Source organism: Solanum lycopersicum, chromosome 6, assembly GCF_036512215.1.
Source record: "Solanum lycopersicum chromosome 6, SLM_r2.1".
NCBI classification, from domain to species: Eukaryota; Viridiplantae; Streptophyta; class Magnoliopsida; order Solanales; family Solanaceae; genus Solanum; species Solanum lycopersicum.
The window spans coordinates 1,473,722-1,489,499 of NC_090805.1; the positions used below are offsets into that span (position 1 = coordinate 1,473,722).

The window sequence follows — 15,778 nt, forward strand, 5'->3', positions numbered from 1 at the left end:
ATAATTTTGAATGTCATTTTTAGTAATCTATAATTTCATTGTGTTTTAGTAGTGTTTATGATGATTTTGATATTATAATTGAATTATTAATTGAGTGAGGTTTAGTTAATAACGAGTGGGTAGTGGATTGGTTTATAAATTATATTAAAAATACAATTATAATTAATAGTTGAACGTCCAGTCTTTAAAAAAATATTTAAAGAGTTAAATTTTAAAACAATTAAAAAATAATCAATTTTGAACCCAAAGGTGGATGACAGGGGTATTTTGGAGCCAATAGATGGATGAAGGATAATTTTGTACCATTTTCAATACTTTAAAGGTATTTTAGACCTTTATTCGCAAATTAAATTCTAAAAAAGTTTTGAGTTATACCATGAGAAGGCCCAATATCAAAGTTCAAAGATCCAACTGTTCCATAACTACTCAATTTTCAAATATTGTATGTGTTATACGTATATCTCATGTTAATCAGTAGAAATAATTTTTTTAAAAAAATATAATTAATCAAAGGGGACCCAGAAATTAATTAGGTTAAGGGAATTACAATAAAACTACATAAACTTTTTGTTCTTATTCTTTTTGGATCCATGCAGTTTGGTGCATGTATGTATTATAACTATGATATTCTTAGGGTCTAGTCAATTTTCATAACAAAATTATTTGGAAAGGGACGTTGTTATTGTTATATTTGATATTAAAATAAGTAAAGACGGTGATATTATAATATATTATCGTGATATCGTAATTATTAATCTAAAATTTTTAAGTAAAAAATTTTTAGATTAATAAATTTTTAAATTTTACCTATCAAATTCAGATATCAGATCTCAATTTTTTTTAAAAAAAGGTCGATGATGGTAGGACTTTTGTATAATTTAGCCATTTTAGCCTAAACATTTATTCTCGATGTATATGGTGTGTTATGTACGTAAAATTATATTATAAACAAATAATTGTACTAAAACTATATGTTGATAGATATTTATGTAACAAACATGCTTATGTACTATTGAATTAATTTCATTAGACATAAAACACTTGAAAGGAAAACACTTTCACAATTAGAATATGTGAAATACGTGGTTGCTTAATGCGATTGAGCCAGAAATTTTAATCGATACAAAAATTAATTAAAACAGTTCGTCAATTTACATGTATACAAAATAAAACAACACAAAAAAAATACCTCTATTTTTTTCTATATATATATATAAAATCATACATATTCGCAATCCAACCTGTTCCATATTAATTTTTTCTAAAATCACTTCAACCCACCATATATCCACCCCGTCACATAGTCTTAAATCCATCCCACTGTAACTGTCCTGTCCTATTGTCATCCCTCGCAAATGTGTGTGTGTATATATATATATATCACATCACACTATTGATTTGTATCACAAATCCATCACATTCGTCATAATTTTGTGATAAGCTTGTCCCACACACAAAAATGTCACCAATTTAATATTTGTCATTTAGCCAATTAGGATGGAGCTAAACAGTTAATCGACCCTCATCTTTTTAAAATATCACATTTTTTTGTATACATAAAATAAATAAATTTTCATGTATGTTTTATTTATTCAATCAATAATATTATTGATTAAATAGTTGTGCTTCACTATAAATACTGGATACCAATATAAAAAATTATATCTCTTTTTGTCATCGTTTATATCTATTTTTTTAAATATATACTGTTTTTATTTTGTTTGGTCATGGATTAAACGTGAAATAGAGTAAACGTGTAAATAGCATATGGTAAGTCCCAAAAAAAAAATATCATGTTAAAACGTGGCATTGTCTGGTTTTTTCTCGTAACTTCTAATTACTGTTATGATCGACAAAATATATAATTTTGATAGTTTTAATTTATTTATTTATTTAAATATTACATAAATTTCATAATTTTAAATTAAATATATGTGAAATATATATTATTTAATTTCATAATTTTAAAAACTATAATAGATATTAGAAAAAAAGGATCAATATATATTTGAACTATCGTAAATGGTCTGTAAAATGTCCTCCGTTATACTTTTGGGACATTAATGTCTCTGCCGTCCAATGACTATAACATATATACCCTTTATATTATGGACATACATGTGTCATAATCTTATCCACCGATTCGACATTTATTGACTCCTGTTAAGTGAAAGACATATATGCTCTAGTTTTTGAATGACAGGAGTATCAATGTCCCAAAAGTATGATGGAAGGTATCTGCATATTATTTTCGATATTTTAAAGATATATTTATCTTTTTTTCTTAGATATTAACCACGAACGAAAGAGAAAAATAAGATAAACGAATTGATAACGGTGTTGAGATGGGCCCATCTCACACAGGAACATGTCTCTCCTGCCGTATTAACAGCGTCCTAAAATCACATACAACGTTGCCACTTGTGTTTTTTCCATTGTCTTTCTCAAATTAGGTAATCAAAAAAAGAAAAAAAAACTTTATTTTCTACAGCTACAAGGGGCTTCTTCTCTCTCCCATTTTGTTTAAAAATCTGTATTAAAAGGTAAAAATTTCATCTTTTTTGATATATTTTTCATAAAGATATCATTTTTGTATTGTTTTCATGATTCTTGATTTTGGGTCTTCTTTGTTTTGTTGGTTTTTTGAGATAATATGATTCAAGATTGGCCCTTTCATGTGATATTATACTAACCCTTCTGTTTGGATTGCGGATCAACAGAAGGGTTGATTTGATTGACGATACGAGTAGCTTAGTTGGTTGAATAGCTGAACAGGGTTCAATTTTCATTTCCCCTTTGCCTACCTTTAATTTTGGGGAAAAATGTTTTTTTTTTGTTTATTGATAATATATTTTAGTTTAAATTAATAAGTACTCAATTGCAGGATTTTTGTGATTTTTATTCATGATGGGGTTTTGGTGAAGAAACTTTACAGCTTATTTTCAGGAAAAGAAGAGACCTTTACAGCTATTATGGATAATTTATTTGAGTGTTTGGCTGATTTTTGTTTATATTGATTTATTTGTATGTACTAGCTGTGGCTTTTTAGTTTTTGAGTAATTTAAATGTTTAAGATAACAAACACTAACTTTGATGTTCTATAAACAACATGTTCTTCTTGAAGTAGGTACTATCACTTGTTTTGTGTTTGTTCTTTTTCTTAATGCTCGAACATGCGATATTTAGGCCCGAGGGTCTTTCAGAAACAACATATCTAACTCCACGAGGTAGGGTAAGGTTTGGTTACAACATATCTAACTCCACGAGGTAGGATAAGGTTTGGGTACACTCCACGCTTCTAGACCCCACCTTTGTGGGATTTCAATGTGTTTGTTGTTGTTGTTGAACTATCATTTGTTTCCATGGAAGTAGGAAGTCCCGAGTAAGTGTCATTATTTCTCGAGCCTTCTTTGGGATTTGTGCATTGATAGGAAGCGTAGCTTGGGATCTACCGATTATACTTTCATTTTGCAAGAGGTTACTTCCATATTTTGACTTCGTAACCTTCTGATCACACGGCAGCAACTCCGTGTAGTTTTGCCAAAGTTTCCATTCAAAAGTTTGTTCATTTACATTTCACATAAAGTTAGATCAACCATATAGTTCCTCCATTGCACCTTGCTTTATAGGTTCCTTGCAATATATGTTCTCTGTTACTTGTTGTTTAAATTGATTTGTTTGAATACAAACATGTATAACATATTCGGAGTAAATATACATATAACATCTTTAATTTCTGTAGTTAGAAGCATAATACTCTGTGGCTACTGAAATCGTTTCCTCGTATTTCATCTTTTCCAGGGAGGCGGTGGAAGTTCATTTAGTTGTTTGATTACACACTTTTTCAGCGTTTTCTAGTGGTAATTGAGAAGAGATAATCCTAGGAATGCTGAAAAATGTGTTTGAGTGTCTCGAATTCTAAAAGTGATCATCTCGAGGCTTTGGGCTTAGTAGAGCTGACAATTTTCGTTCTTGAGAACATTGATCCTAGGTGCAACGGCCATAGCATCATTGCTTGCGCCAAGATGCAAAGTGCATGGAGTAGCTGTACATTGTGTGTTGTGTTAATAAACGATAATTTGTGCGCGGATGGTTGAGTGGCTGTAGTTTATAAGGTTTTGCATCTAAGTTTGTATGTACTAGAAAGAGATATATAGATAGATTTTTTTTAATGGCCAATAAAGGAAGCATACTGATGGAGCGGTATGAAGTGGGCAGATTATTAGGTCAAGGTACATTTGCTAAGGTTTACTATGCGAGGAATATCAAAACCGGACAGAGTGTTGCCATCAAAGTCATAGACAAGGAAAAAGTTGTCAGGGTCGGGCTCATGAATCAGATCAAACGGGAGATATCTGTTATGAAACTAGTCAGACATCCAAATATTGTGCATCTTTACGAGGTCATGGCGACAAAAACCAAGATATACTTTATCATGGAGTATTGTAAAGGAGGTGAGCTCTTTAACAAGGTAGCTAAGGGAAGGCTAAAAGAGGACGCAGCACGGAAATATTTTCAGCAGTTGATAAATGCTGTAGATTTCTGCCATAGTAGGGGTGTCTATCACCGGGATTTGAAACCTGAAAACTTGCTGTTAGATGACGATGAAAACTTAAAAATTTCAGATTTTGGTTTAAGTGCTCTCGTTGAGTCAAAGCACCAAGACGGACTCCTCCACACGACGTGTGGGACTCCAGCTTATGTTGCTCCAGAGGTGATTAACAGAAGAGGCTATGATGGGACTAAGGCTGATATCTGGTCGTGTGGGGTTGTCCTATACGTTCTGTTGGCTGGTTATCTTCCATTTCAAGACTCAAATTTGATGGAAATGTATAGGAAGATTGGGAAAGCTGATTACAAATGTCCGAGTTGGTTTCCACCAGAAGCCCGACGTCTACTTTCAAGAATGTTGGATCCTAATCCAAGTTCAAGAATTTCCCTTGCAAAAATTAGAGCAAGTTCGTGGTTCCGGAGGGGAATTTCAACTTCCTCTAAATCTACAGTAGTAGACGACGTAAGCACGGATTTAGCTTCAGCAAATAAAGAGGACAAGCAAGAAGTGGCTTCGATTCCAAAGTTGAATGCTTTTGATATCATTTCCCTTTATGCTAAGTTTGATTTATCCAGATTGTTCGAGGAACCTTGTTTAAAGAAAGAAACTAAATTCACATCCCGGAAAACTGCATCAGTGATCATATCCAAGCTCGAAAATATTGCTAAACATCTGAAGCTGAAAGTTTGCAAAAGGGATGCAGGATTACTGAAGTTCGAAGGAACAAAAGAAGGAAAAAAGGGAACTTTGAGCATTGACGTGGAGATCTTTGAGGTTGTTGAAGCTTTTCATTTGGTGGAAGTTAAAAAATCAAACGGGGATACATTGGAATATCAACAGATATTGAACGAAGGCCTAAGACCGGGTCTTCAAGATATCGTTTGGACTTGGCAAGAAGATCAACAGCTGCCTCAGCAGTCGGAAGACCAGCTTCACGAGCAGACACCAAATAATCAACTTCAGCAGGAACAACATTTAGATAATCAGCAACAACCTCCGGAGCAGCAGCAACTGCTACTCCAAAACCATCTGATACAGCAAGAGCAGTTACCTTGATTACCACACACTTCCTTGTTCAGATTTTGTCCTAAATGCCGGGGCTGAGCTAGGTGCACGTGAGGGATTCCACTGAATCCCCTTCATCGGAGAAGTCATACTGGGAAAATAGGTAGGCATAATACATACATAAACACCTTTAACTTAGCCTCAACTTTGAGAAACCTCAACTCCTCTCCGTTGTGTCTCATGGATGTTTGACACCGATAAATTTTGGAGTGTTCAACTGACACAGTGGAGATTAGGTGAGGTTTCTGGACATGTGCATTTCTCAAAGTTGGATTGTTCAGTTGTCGGTTGAGGCCAAGTTAAGATGTCTTATCTATGTATATGTCGAATCCTCTAGACATATTGAGGGAAAGCCGGTTTAACTAGCATGTTCATCAGATCTCAGGTATGGCATTCTTGCATTTTATTTTGAGTTCACTTGTTAGAAACCCCGGTTTGTTCATCGTGTAGCCTCTTGATGTTCATTTTGTAGTTGAGGCTTCCTAATCATGGTGTTGTTTTGTACAATATATCTCTTAAAGTATAAGTGATTTTTGTTCTCATAGATACATACTCTTGCTTCTGATTTTCTCTTTAGTCTGCTGGTGTTTCATGAAGAGAAAATCGTTATAAGGAGCGATGTCGTGTTTAATGGAAACTATGCAGCGTAAATCTGATTTAGTCGAGCTAATAGATTTTGGATACTAGATGCCTACGAGGGCAGTCTGGTGTATAAAGTATCATGCGTTCATTTAGAGTCTGAGCAAGGGTCACAAATCAAGGTGTGTGATGTAGACAACATATCCTAATATAAATATTTGTAATTCTGATCGAAGCTTATATAGTTTGATTATTAAAAAAATGAAACGTGACAAATATTTTGGGACGAACTATTATGCTAATGCTAATTCATGACCAAAATATTGTACTAACTAGTGTATCAATTTTCAGGGTACCATTTTAAAATCTGTTATAAACAACTCTGCATTTTTACACAAACGGTTAGGTAAATTTACTTCTTTTTTTCAGTCCAACATGGATTATACATATATTTAATTTAAGGGCAACTTTCACATATAGCAAATAAAAAATTATATTTGTATGCTATAGCAAAATTTGCATAATTGCGCTCCATAGCAAACATAGATACTGTATAATTCGCTATATATATACAGTTGAAGCAAATTGTATAAAACGAAGTGTATAAAACAAGAAAGAGAAAGATACTTGGACAGAGAACTGTATAAAAATTAACTGTATAAAACGAATTGTATTATTATAAGTGTATATGATGACTATATATAATTTGAATTTGTATAAAATGAGAAAGAAAGAAAGGCAAAAGAGATTTGACAAGAAATATACAATTGAATCGAATTGTATAAAACAAGAAAGAGAGAAATTAGATACAATTTGAAAATTGTATAAAATGAGAAAGAGAGAAAAGACAAAATTTTTATTGTATAATTATAAGTGTATAGGATGAAAATATATGTACTTGCATGTGTATATACAATTTTCTCACGCTTTATACAAACAGAAACGCAATTTATACAAATTCCTCTGTTTGTATAAAAGTGAGAAAGCCGAGGGTGGCGAGCGAGATTTAGGAGAGTGGCGAGCAAGATCTGGAAGAGGAGAGAGAGGGGAACAAAAATATATGTATTTATACAATTTTCTCTGCTTTATACAATCAGAAACAATTTTTATACACTTGTGTTTGTATAAAAAGTGAGGAAGCGAGCGAGAGATTGGAGGAGAGTGGTGAACGAGATATTTGGAAGAGAGGCGTCTGACAATTTTTTGCAAACATTTGCTATGGAGCACAATTAAATCAAATTCTAGCTACTCCATTTATTTTAAATTATTAGTTTGCTATTATATACAATTTTCCCTTAATTTAATGCATAGATGGACCGCTATTAAAATTAATTTTCTTTATAGTAAATTTACCATATTATAAGCCATACAGAGCACGCATTTGCAAAAATAAACATGAAAATAGTGAGGTACTTTAATATAGTTTCACCCATTTTATAATGAAGAGAAATTATATTTTAAGATGTAAATAAATATAAGAAAAATATTTTTTTGATCATATTCTCAAAAAAAGCATGTAAAAGAAGAATAATAAATAATACTCTCTCTGTTGTTAATTACTTGCGTATAGTTAAAAAAAAAAAGTGGACAAATACTATATTAGATCTCAAATTTCAATGTAAAGAAATAATTTAATTTTAAAACGCTTATTTTTTTTATGAAATAATTTATAACTATACAAATATTTATGATTTATTTTGAATTATAGATATTTAAAGATTTTATTTTTTTTGTTAAATTTCGTATCAAGTTAAACTAAAACATATAAATTTTCAGGAAGAAAATAGTATATCTCAAATTTATGAATTTGGCTTTTCTCGATTTTCCTCTAGTTCTTATTTGGATGAGAAACACATATCACAAATTTAAATCAATAGTCGAGATTTAATAAATTAAAGATAATTAGAAAAGTACTAACTACGATTAAGATAATAAATTACATTCACATATTTATTTTTTAAATATATTTTAAAAACCCCAATTTTAGTTGCACATGATATCTTTCCTAAATATATAAAAACTTTTCTTACTTGTCTTCAATTAGTTTTAAAAATCGTACTTAGTTACCTGATTTTAATATAATACAAATAATTAAAGATACATATTATAAGCCTTCAAAGTTCACTAATTAAGACCTCATTTGTTTCTATTAAGATTAAGAGATTTGAATTTGAATAAACATTTAAATATTAAGATTTGCATTAAGATTATCTGAATACACATTTGAATATTAAGATGTGGTCTCTAAATCTAAACACTAAATAATTAATACTGTTTGTTTTCAATATCTGAATGTGCATGTGAAATCAACATTAAATTAATAAAATATCATTAAAATTTTATTTCAACAAAATATATCGCTTTTGATAAAAAAAAAGTTTTAAAAGTTTTATAATCATTATTTGGAAGTACAATTTTTTTCATTCAAAAACCTTGATAAACGTCAATACACCAACAGTGTTATTTGACAAGTCAATATAAGAAAAATTATTAATATAAAAAAAAAACTTTAACTTGAAAGGATTTATGAAAACTTACGAGTTCAAGAGGGAAAAAATGGTGTTTGATTGAGAAAAGAGAGAAAGAAAATTTTTAGTTATGAGATAAAAGATAAAAACGATGATTTATTATTTGATAACTTATTAAATGAGTCTAAATGTTGTTAAGAGTCTCTTACAGATCCGATTCATTCATACCTCTTCAGACCCATTAAGAGACTTTTTAAAAAATAAAATAAATGAACTTAATGGGCTGAATCTGAATGATTTAGATATAGACCTTCCTTAAGTGCAAACAAACGAGGCCTAAGCTGATTTTTAAAAAAAATAAGTTAAAAGAAATAAAAATTAGTGGCCAGAAATGTCGAATTGTCTAATATTTTGGGGAGTAAATATATAATATATTTATTATAAGTTTTATCTTTAATTTATTAAATGTCCGTTATCAATTTAAATCTATAACATATATCGTGCATCCAAATAAAAACTTATAGAAAATGGACGACGCAGGATCCTCATTAAGGGAGGTAATGGTTATAGTAAAATAAAAATTCATTAATCGGTGTCAATCATTATAAGTAAAAAAATTTATAAATAGGCTATAACATATATCGTGCATCCAAATAAAAACTTATAGAAAATGGACGACGCATGATCCTCATTAAGGGAGGTCAATGGTTATAGTAAAAAAAATCTTCATTAACGGGTGTCAATGGTTATAAATAAAAAAAATTATAAATAGGCTAATAAACTTGAACACCCGACCTCAAATAGAGTTTTTAAGCCCATAACCAATAGACTAATTCAACTTGTTTCAAGAGGTGTTAATTTATGTATTTATATTTATAAAACTAAAATTTAATCACTATGTATAACGTAATTTTCCAACGAATGAATATTATTCGACATCCCTTCGAACAAGATAAGTCCGCCACCGAAATGAATAGAATAAAAATGAAAAGGAGTCTGAATCCCAAATTTCGTAATAGAGCATATCCATACAAGTCAAACATTAATATAGGAAACAAGTGGTAGAGCAAGAGCAAAACAAGCTTTAATGATGAGTTATTTGTGCGATCCTTACTTTTTCGATAAGATATAATAAATATTATTTTTTTTATTTTTAATAATTATTGAAATAATTAAATTTAAATTCATATAATTTATGATTAACTAAAAAAAGATATACTATTTTCAAGCCTCAAACTTACCGCTTCTTCTTTTCTTATGAAGAAACTATAAGAAATATTTTCTTATTAATTGAACCCAAAAATTAAATAAGAATAAGTCAAAAATTGGAGGTTGAAGAGACAAAGATAACAAAGATCTCTCTTCTGTCGGCTGATAATTAAAAGTCAAATTTTTAATTTTCATAGTAAATTTGAAAATAGAAGTTTTATTAAAATAACTTACTTAAAAATTATATTTAAAAATATTATAAATTATATTTCGCATGAGTTAAAGATGATGAAAGTATTAAAAGAAACACGAAAAAATCACTTGGCCAACAGCAAGGGGTAGACTTTTATTATTCCAAGAGACAACACGACCTATTCTACTTTATTTCTAATTAATACTTTAATAATAATATGATATTTTATATCTACTTATTCGATTAAATTTAAATTAATGTTTAGATAGAGATATAGAGCTAAAACTTATTTAAAAGAGTAACATTTTTTTTAGTTATCATTCACACTTTTTACCTTTTTTTAAAAAAAAAGTAAAATATAAATAATTTAAGTTATATACGGACAATATAAGAGATTTTTCAATCCAATTTAACACATGCTAAAGATTTATTAATCATTTTTAATTATTAGGTTACCAACTAATTTTTACACACACAATAATAGGTGTAGTTTTATTTCTCACAACAAAATTTTCAACCCACATACAAAAAAAAATAAAAATACACAGTATATATATGGGTAAGTGATGAATAACTTTCCTTTTACACACTTTTTTTTAACGCTTAATATACTCTCTTTTATTATGTACAAAGCACACTCACTTGTGATTAAACATAATTATGAATCCACTGACTCTAAATTATGGATCCATCTCTGTCGGAACCAATACTTCCATCGGCTCTTGGCCGAGAATTATTGGCTTTATATTATTCTTCAATATTTCTTTGTATGTATCAGTATCACCGACTTTTCGACGAACCTCAACGACAACAAATCCATCTATCACTCTACTTATTTCCATGTTCATAATCAATTTACCTTTCTTCAACTCTATTCCCCCTTCTTTTTTCTTCTTTAACCTCATATTCTCCTTCTTTGCCATTTCTTCTACTTTCTCCATTACTATCTCCAATGATTCTTCAACAACTAATCTTTCGAAATCCTCTAAAGGGTTAAAACCGTCATTTAACAATCCGGAGAGGTCTAATCCCATAGAGAATGAAATTATATCAAAAGCATTCAAATAAGAATTCTTCTTCTTGTCTTCTCCATCCTTGACCTCTTCTATTTCCGCGCTAGGCTCATCCTGATCTGTTGAATCTGAATTCTGAATTCGTCTCTGAGGCTTACCATCTTCCTCACAGAATTTAACGCGTTTCAAGCCTTTCTTAAACCATGCATCATTCATGATTTCTTCTACATTTATTCTTGTCATTGGATTAGTATCAAGAAGTCTACGTAAAAATCGCTTTAACTCAGATGACATCCATTTTGGACACTTGTATTCTCCATTGATAATCTTATGGTACATTCCCATAAGATTTGAATCATGAAATGGCAAATATCCAGCATTTAACACAAACAAGATGATTCCACATGTCCAAATATCCGCCTATTCGAATACAAATAACAAAAGAAAGTTAAAAGAACGATCTCAATAACTCTTACATAGTCTATAGACAAATTCTTTCGCAATACTATAGAATCATGAAATTGACTTTGTCACTTGTCATAAAAAGATGAATTTATCGAATTAAAAGATAAATATTCACACATTGCACATATAAGATCTTCCAATTTTGCTTTTCACAACCTTTTACATAATTAATTCAAATTTTTATCCCATTTTCACAAAAAAAAAAAAAGAAATTCCAAATTTACATCTAAATACTCTTAAAAAAAATCATTTTCATATACGCAAATTCATAAATAATCATAACACATCATTTTCCCAAGCAAATTCTAATCTCCAAATTTGTTTTACAAAATTTTACATAATTAATTTAAATTTTATCCTATTTTCACAAAAAAAAAAATCCAATCCTACATCTAAAACTCTAAAAAAAAAATCACTTTTCATATACGTAAATTTGTAAGTAATCATAACAGATCATTTTCTCGAAATCATACCTTAGCTCCATCGTATCCTTTTTTTGTTAAAACATCTGGTGCCACGTAAGATGGGGTCCCACAAAGCGTGTGTAACAACCCATCTTGTTGTACTTGTTCCGTTAACGCACTTAGCCCAAAATCAGAAACTTTCAAATCACCATTTTCATCGATAAGTAAATTTTCAGGTTTCAGGTCACGATGATACACACCCCGAGAATGACAATAACGAACAGCAGAAATTAATTGCTGGAAAATTTTCCGACTTTGATCTTCGGGAAATTTTCCAGCTTTAGCAATTTTGGCGAATAATTCGCCTCCTTTAACAAATTCCATGACGAAGTAGATCTTCGTCTTGGTGGCCAACACTTCGTCAAGTTTGACGATGTGTGGGTGTCGTAAAAGTCTCATAATTGAGATCTCGCGTTTGATATTCGCCATTAAAATCGCGTTGCTAACTCTTGTTTTGTTAATAATTTTAATCGCTACGCTACGGCCATCTCTAATGTCCCTAGCGTGGTACACTTTGGCAAATGCGCCACATCCTAAGAGTTTTCCTAGCTCGTATTTGTTGAATATCGTGGTTTCAGATGAGAATAAAGCCATAGTCGGCGTGTATGCGCCGACTAAAGCTTCGATAAAAGTTCGATCTCGTAAATTAGTAAATCGAGATTGAACTAGGGATAATTTATGATAAAAAAGCAAATTGATAGAGCAATTTTTGGAGTTTGTTGAACTTCTCTCAAAAGGGGCTTATAATCACACAAAATAAGAAGAAAAAAAATGAATCCCCACAACTTTTGCCTTTCTGGCCACTATATATATACAGCTCGTTTTTTATTTTTATTTTCATTTTTAACTTTTTTTTATTTTTTTAATTTAGCAATAAAAGAAAAGTTGGTATATATTAAATTTAGAGAGTGAATGTCTATCCTCACACGTCATTATAACATCATTTTTTCTAGTATTCTTTCGTTTTAATTTATGTGATATTTTCTTTATCGTATATTAAAATTAATTTGAACACTATTAATTATATTAAAAAAATACTATAACTTTTTTATGTGATAGTTTAATATGTAAAATTTATTTTTAAAATATTTAAATTTACAAATTTCAGAGCGAATATATTAAGAACATTAAATATTTTTGTTTCAATGTTTGTAAGTCAACAAATGGCGACACTTATTGTTTGTGCCTACCACTAGGTTCATCTATTTTTTTAAAATTAATTTTTTGGGATCCAACTAATAAAGGGTATTTTCACATGATTAATTACATTGTTAATTAATAATTTTTTGTCCAAAGCTACTTTTGTTCAAGATAATTAGGAAAGATTAAGAAAGAACTTTTGGTGGATTAGAACATTAAAAGGTGAAATGACAACTACTAGGGGTATTATTTTAAAATAACAATTTCAATTTAATTTCGTAACAATTGATTATTGACATTAATTTTTTTTAATACAATCTTTTCTAAATCACTCTAGTAAAGGAAATTTCATATTATATCAGTATCCATTTGATTTGATCCTAATTTATTTGATTACCTATAAGGTAATTACATAAATGTCTATAAATGGTAACTCACATACTATAATTTTTTTTAAAAAAAACTAATAATGTGTATACATCTTATCTAATAAATAGTGTATATTTATCCTTTTTATTAACCAATAGCTAAATTTAAATTTTTTTCCAAAAATAGTTTTTTTTAATTTCCAAAATATCATATGACTTTAAAAATATACCTAACCCTTTTTTAAGTCCTCAAACTCCACTCAACTAAAAAAAAAATTCTTCTGTTTTAGGCTGATCCAATCTTCTATTGTTTAAAAAAAGTGGGTGATATAATTTTTTTTGAAATTTTCATGATAATTATTAAATTTTATTTTTTTAGTTCATTAAATCTAGAAATGTAATAAAATATAAATATGTATTATTTATTAAACAATCGATATATATTTATTCTAAATCGCAAAATTAAAATATGTGTCAAAGTCAAATATGCGGTCGGTCGATGGTAGAATGTCTATGGCACAAGGAGATTTTGGTCGGCGTTACAAGTATTTATTTTTAGAAAAATTCTAATTTTCAAATATTTTTGCAAATTAGTAGTTTTTTCTCTTTTTTTTCGAAAACTAAAATTATATTAGCAAAGTTCAGAAAAAGACAATGTTCTAAAAATATAAGATAAGTAATTTAATATAATATAATTATTAGTAACTATTTTTTTTAATGACGTTGATATGTTCATTTCGATTTTATACATTATCAATTTGATTTATTAATTTTTAATTTCATATATATTAAATTGTAAAAAAAAAAATTACTCTTTAACGATTCAGTTTTTTATTTAATAAAAATATACTAATAAAATAATTCTATATAAGTGGAATAGCAATTAGAACAATAATGTGAATTAAAAACTAAATGACAAAGTAGTAACCAACAGAAATAAGATATTGATATTAATATTTTATTAATGAGTTAGTTTACCTAGTATAAATAATCAATATCAAACCAATAATTTTGTTTTATCAGATCACTAGAAACTCATTAACCCAATAATTTAATAGCAAGGCTAATTTTATGACACTATTTGTCTGTTATTAACTTGATGCATTTTTTAAATATTTTTAACTATTTTTAATATAATAAATAATTAGGCGAATGAAATATTATTAAACAAAATTAATTAACCTCTTGATAATTAATTAATGTGGCTGTCAAACTTGGGGGGGGGGGGGGGGGGGCTAGTCATGATCGATCAGGTTCTACGAACCTAGTCACTATTAAAACTAAAAATAGCTATAGAAAATTTAGATATTTTGGTGACTTTTCTTAGGGATATAAACGATATAATAAAAATGACTTTTGTAATAATAAATATATTTAATAAAAAAAAATTGTAAATTTTTTATTGACATTAGTTTGTTGTCTCTGATCTGCATCACATAATATATCTAGCAATAATGAAGCTATTATTACTAAAAATATATATTTAGTAGTAATCAAATTATTACTATTAAGTATTAACTAATTATCGTTAAAAATTATTTTTGAAATAATACTAACAGAACGTAATCAAGAAGGGTTAAGGATAATCAACATTATATTATTTATTTGATCAAAAACACTTTTATATAAAAATATATAGTAATAAATGTTGAATTCTTTTGATTTTTTTGTATCTATATTTCTTTATATTTTAAACTCGTCGATAAAATTTCGTCTCTGTTATTATATAGTGTACATAAGACATTAATATTAGAATATTCGCATAAGGTATTTTCGCCACATCTTTGTGGACACATCAACTAGTTGCAACTTCAATTTTGTCCTATAATTTTGAACAATATAATTTTACTCTTTATGTATTATATTAGTTGTTTATTTTTTTTTTGTTACATATCTTTTAAAAAATTATAAATAAAGAATGAATTTACCAATTTATTTGACGATAATCTTTTAGAACTTTATAAACTTGTATTTCTAAGATAAAATGGAAAAAAATAACTAATTCTTTTTTAAGCTTTGTAAATCAAAAAATTATTTAAAATAATTATTTATTATAAAAATGGGTATTAATATTATATTTTTTGAACCTTTTTAGCTCCGTCGTTAAATATGAGGTCCATCATTAATAAACAACAATATAAATGATTTTTGATGATAATACTATATATTTTTTTTTAATATAGTCATAAAACCTAAAACAATAATTGATTAAAAAATTAGCATAAGGTATGTTGTCTACAACTTTTTGGGCACACCAACTAC

At 28.7% G+C, this 15,778-nt stretch overlaps 2 protein-coding genes across 2 annotated transcripts; one reads left to right on the forward strand and one right to left on the reverse strand.

Annotated features, from left to right (window-relative positions):
- Positions 1 to 2,297: 2,297 nt before the first annotated feature.
- On the forward strand, positions 2,298 to 6,161 carry LOC101247430 (CBL-interacting protein kinase 2). The gene is made up of 2 exons (XM_004240375.5): positions 2,298 to 2,543; positions 3,802 to 6,161. The coding sequence occupies exon 2, from the start codon at positions 4,172 to 4,174 to the stop codon at positions 5,606 to 5,608; it is 1,437 nt and encodes a 478-aa protein (XP_004240423.1). The 5' UTR covers positions 2,298 to 2,543; positions 3,802 to 4,171; the 3' UTR covers positions 5,609 to 6,161.
- A 4,368-nt stretch (positions 6,162 to 10,529) lies between these two features.
- On the reverse strand, positions 10,530 to 12,884 carry LOC101247723 (CBL-interacting serine/threonine-protein kinase 11). Its single transcript, XM_004240376.5, has 2 exons — positions 12,018 to 12,884; positions 10,530 to 11,499 (listed from the first exon to the last, which is right to left on the reverse strand). The coding sequence occupies exons 1-2, from the start codon at positions 12,600 to 12,602 to the stop codon at positions 10,747 to 10,749; spliced, it is 1,338 nt and encodes a 445-aa protein (XP_004240424.1). The 5' UTR covers positions 12,603 to 12,884; the 3' UTR covers positions 10,530 to 10,746.
- Positions 12,885 to 15,778: the final 2,894 nt, after the last annotated feature.

Coding starts and splice junctions, on each gene's coding strand:
- LOC101247430 (XM_004240375.5), top strand. CDS start 4,172: ATGGCCAATAAAGGAAGCATACTGATGGAGCGGTATGAAGTGGGCAGA.
- LOC101247723 (XM_004240376.5), bottom strand. CDS start 12,602: ATGGCTTTATTCTCATCTGAAACCACGATATTCAACAAATACGAGCTA. Junction 11,500..12,017: donor AAGGATACGATGGAGCTAAG/GTATGATTTCGA, acceptor GTATTCGAATAG/GCGGATATTTGGACATGTGG.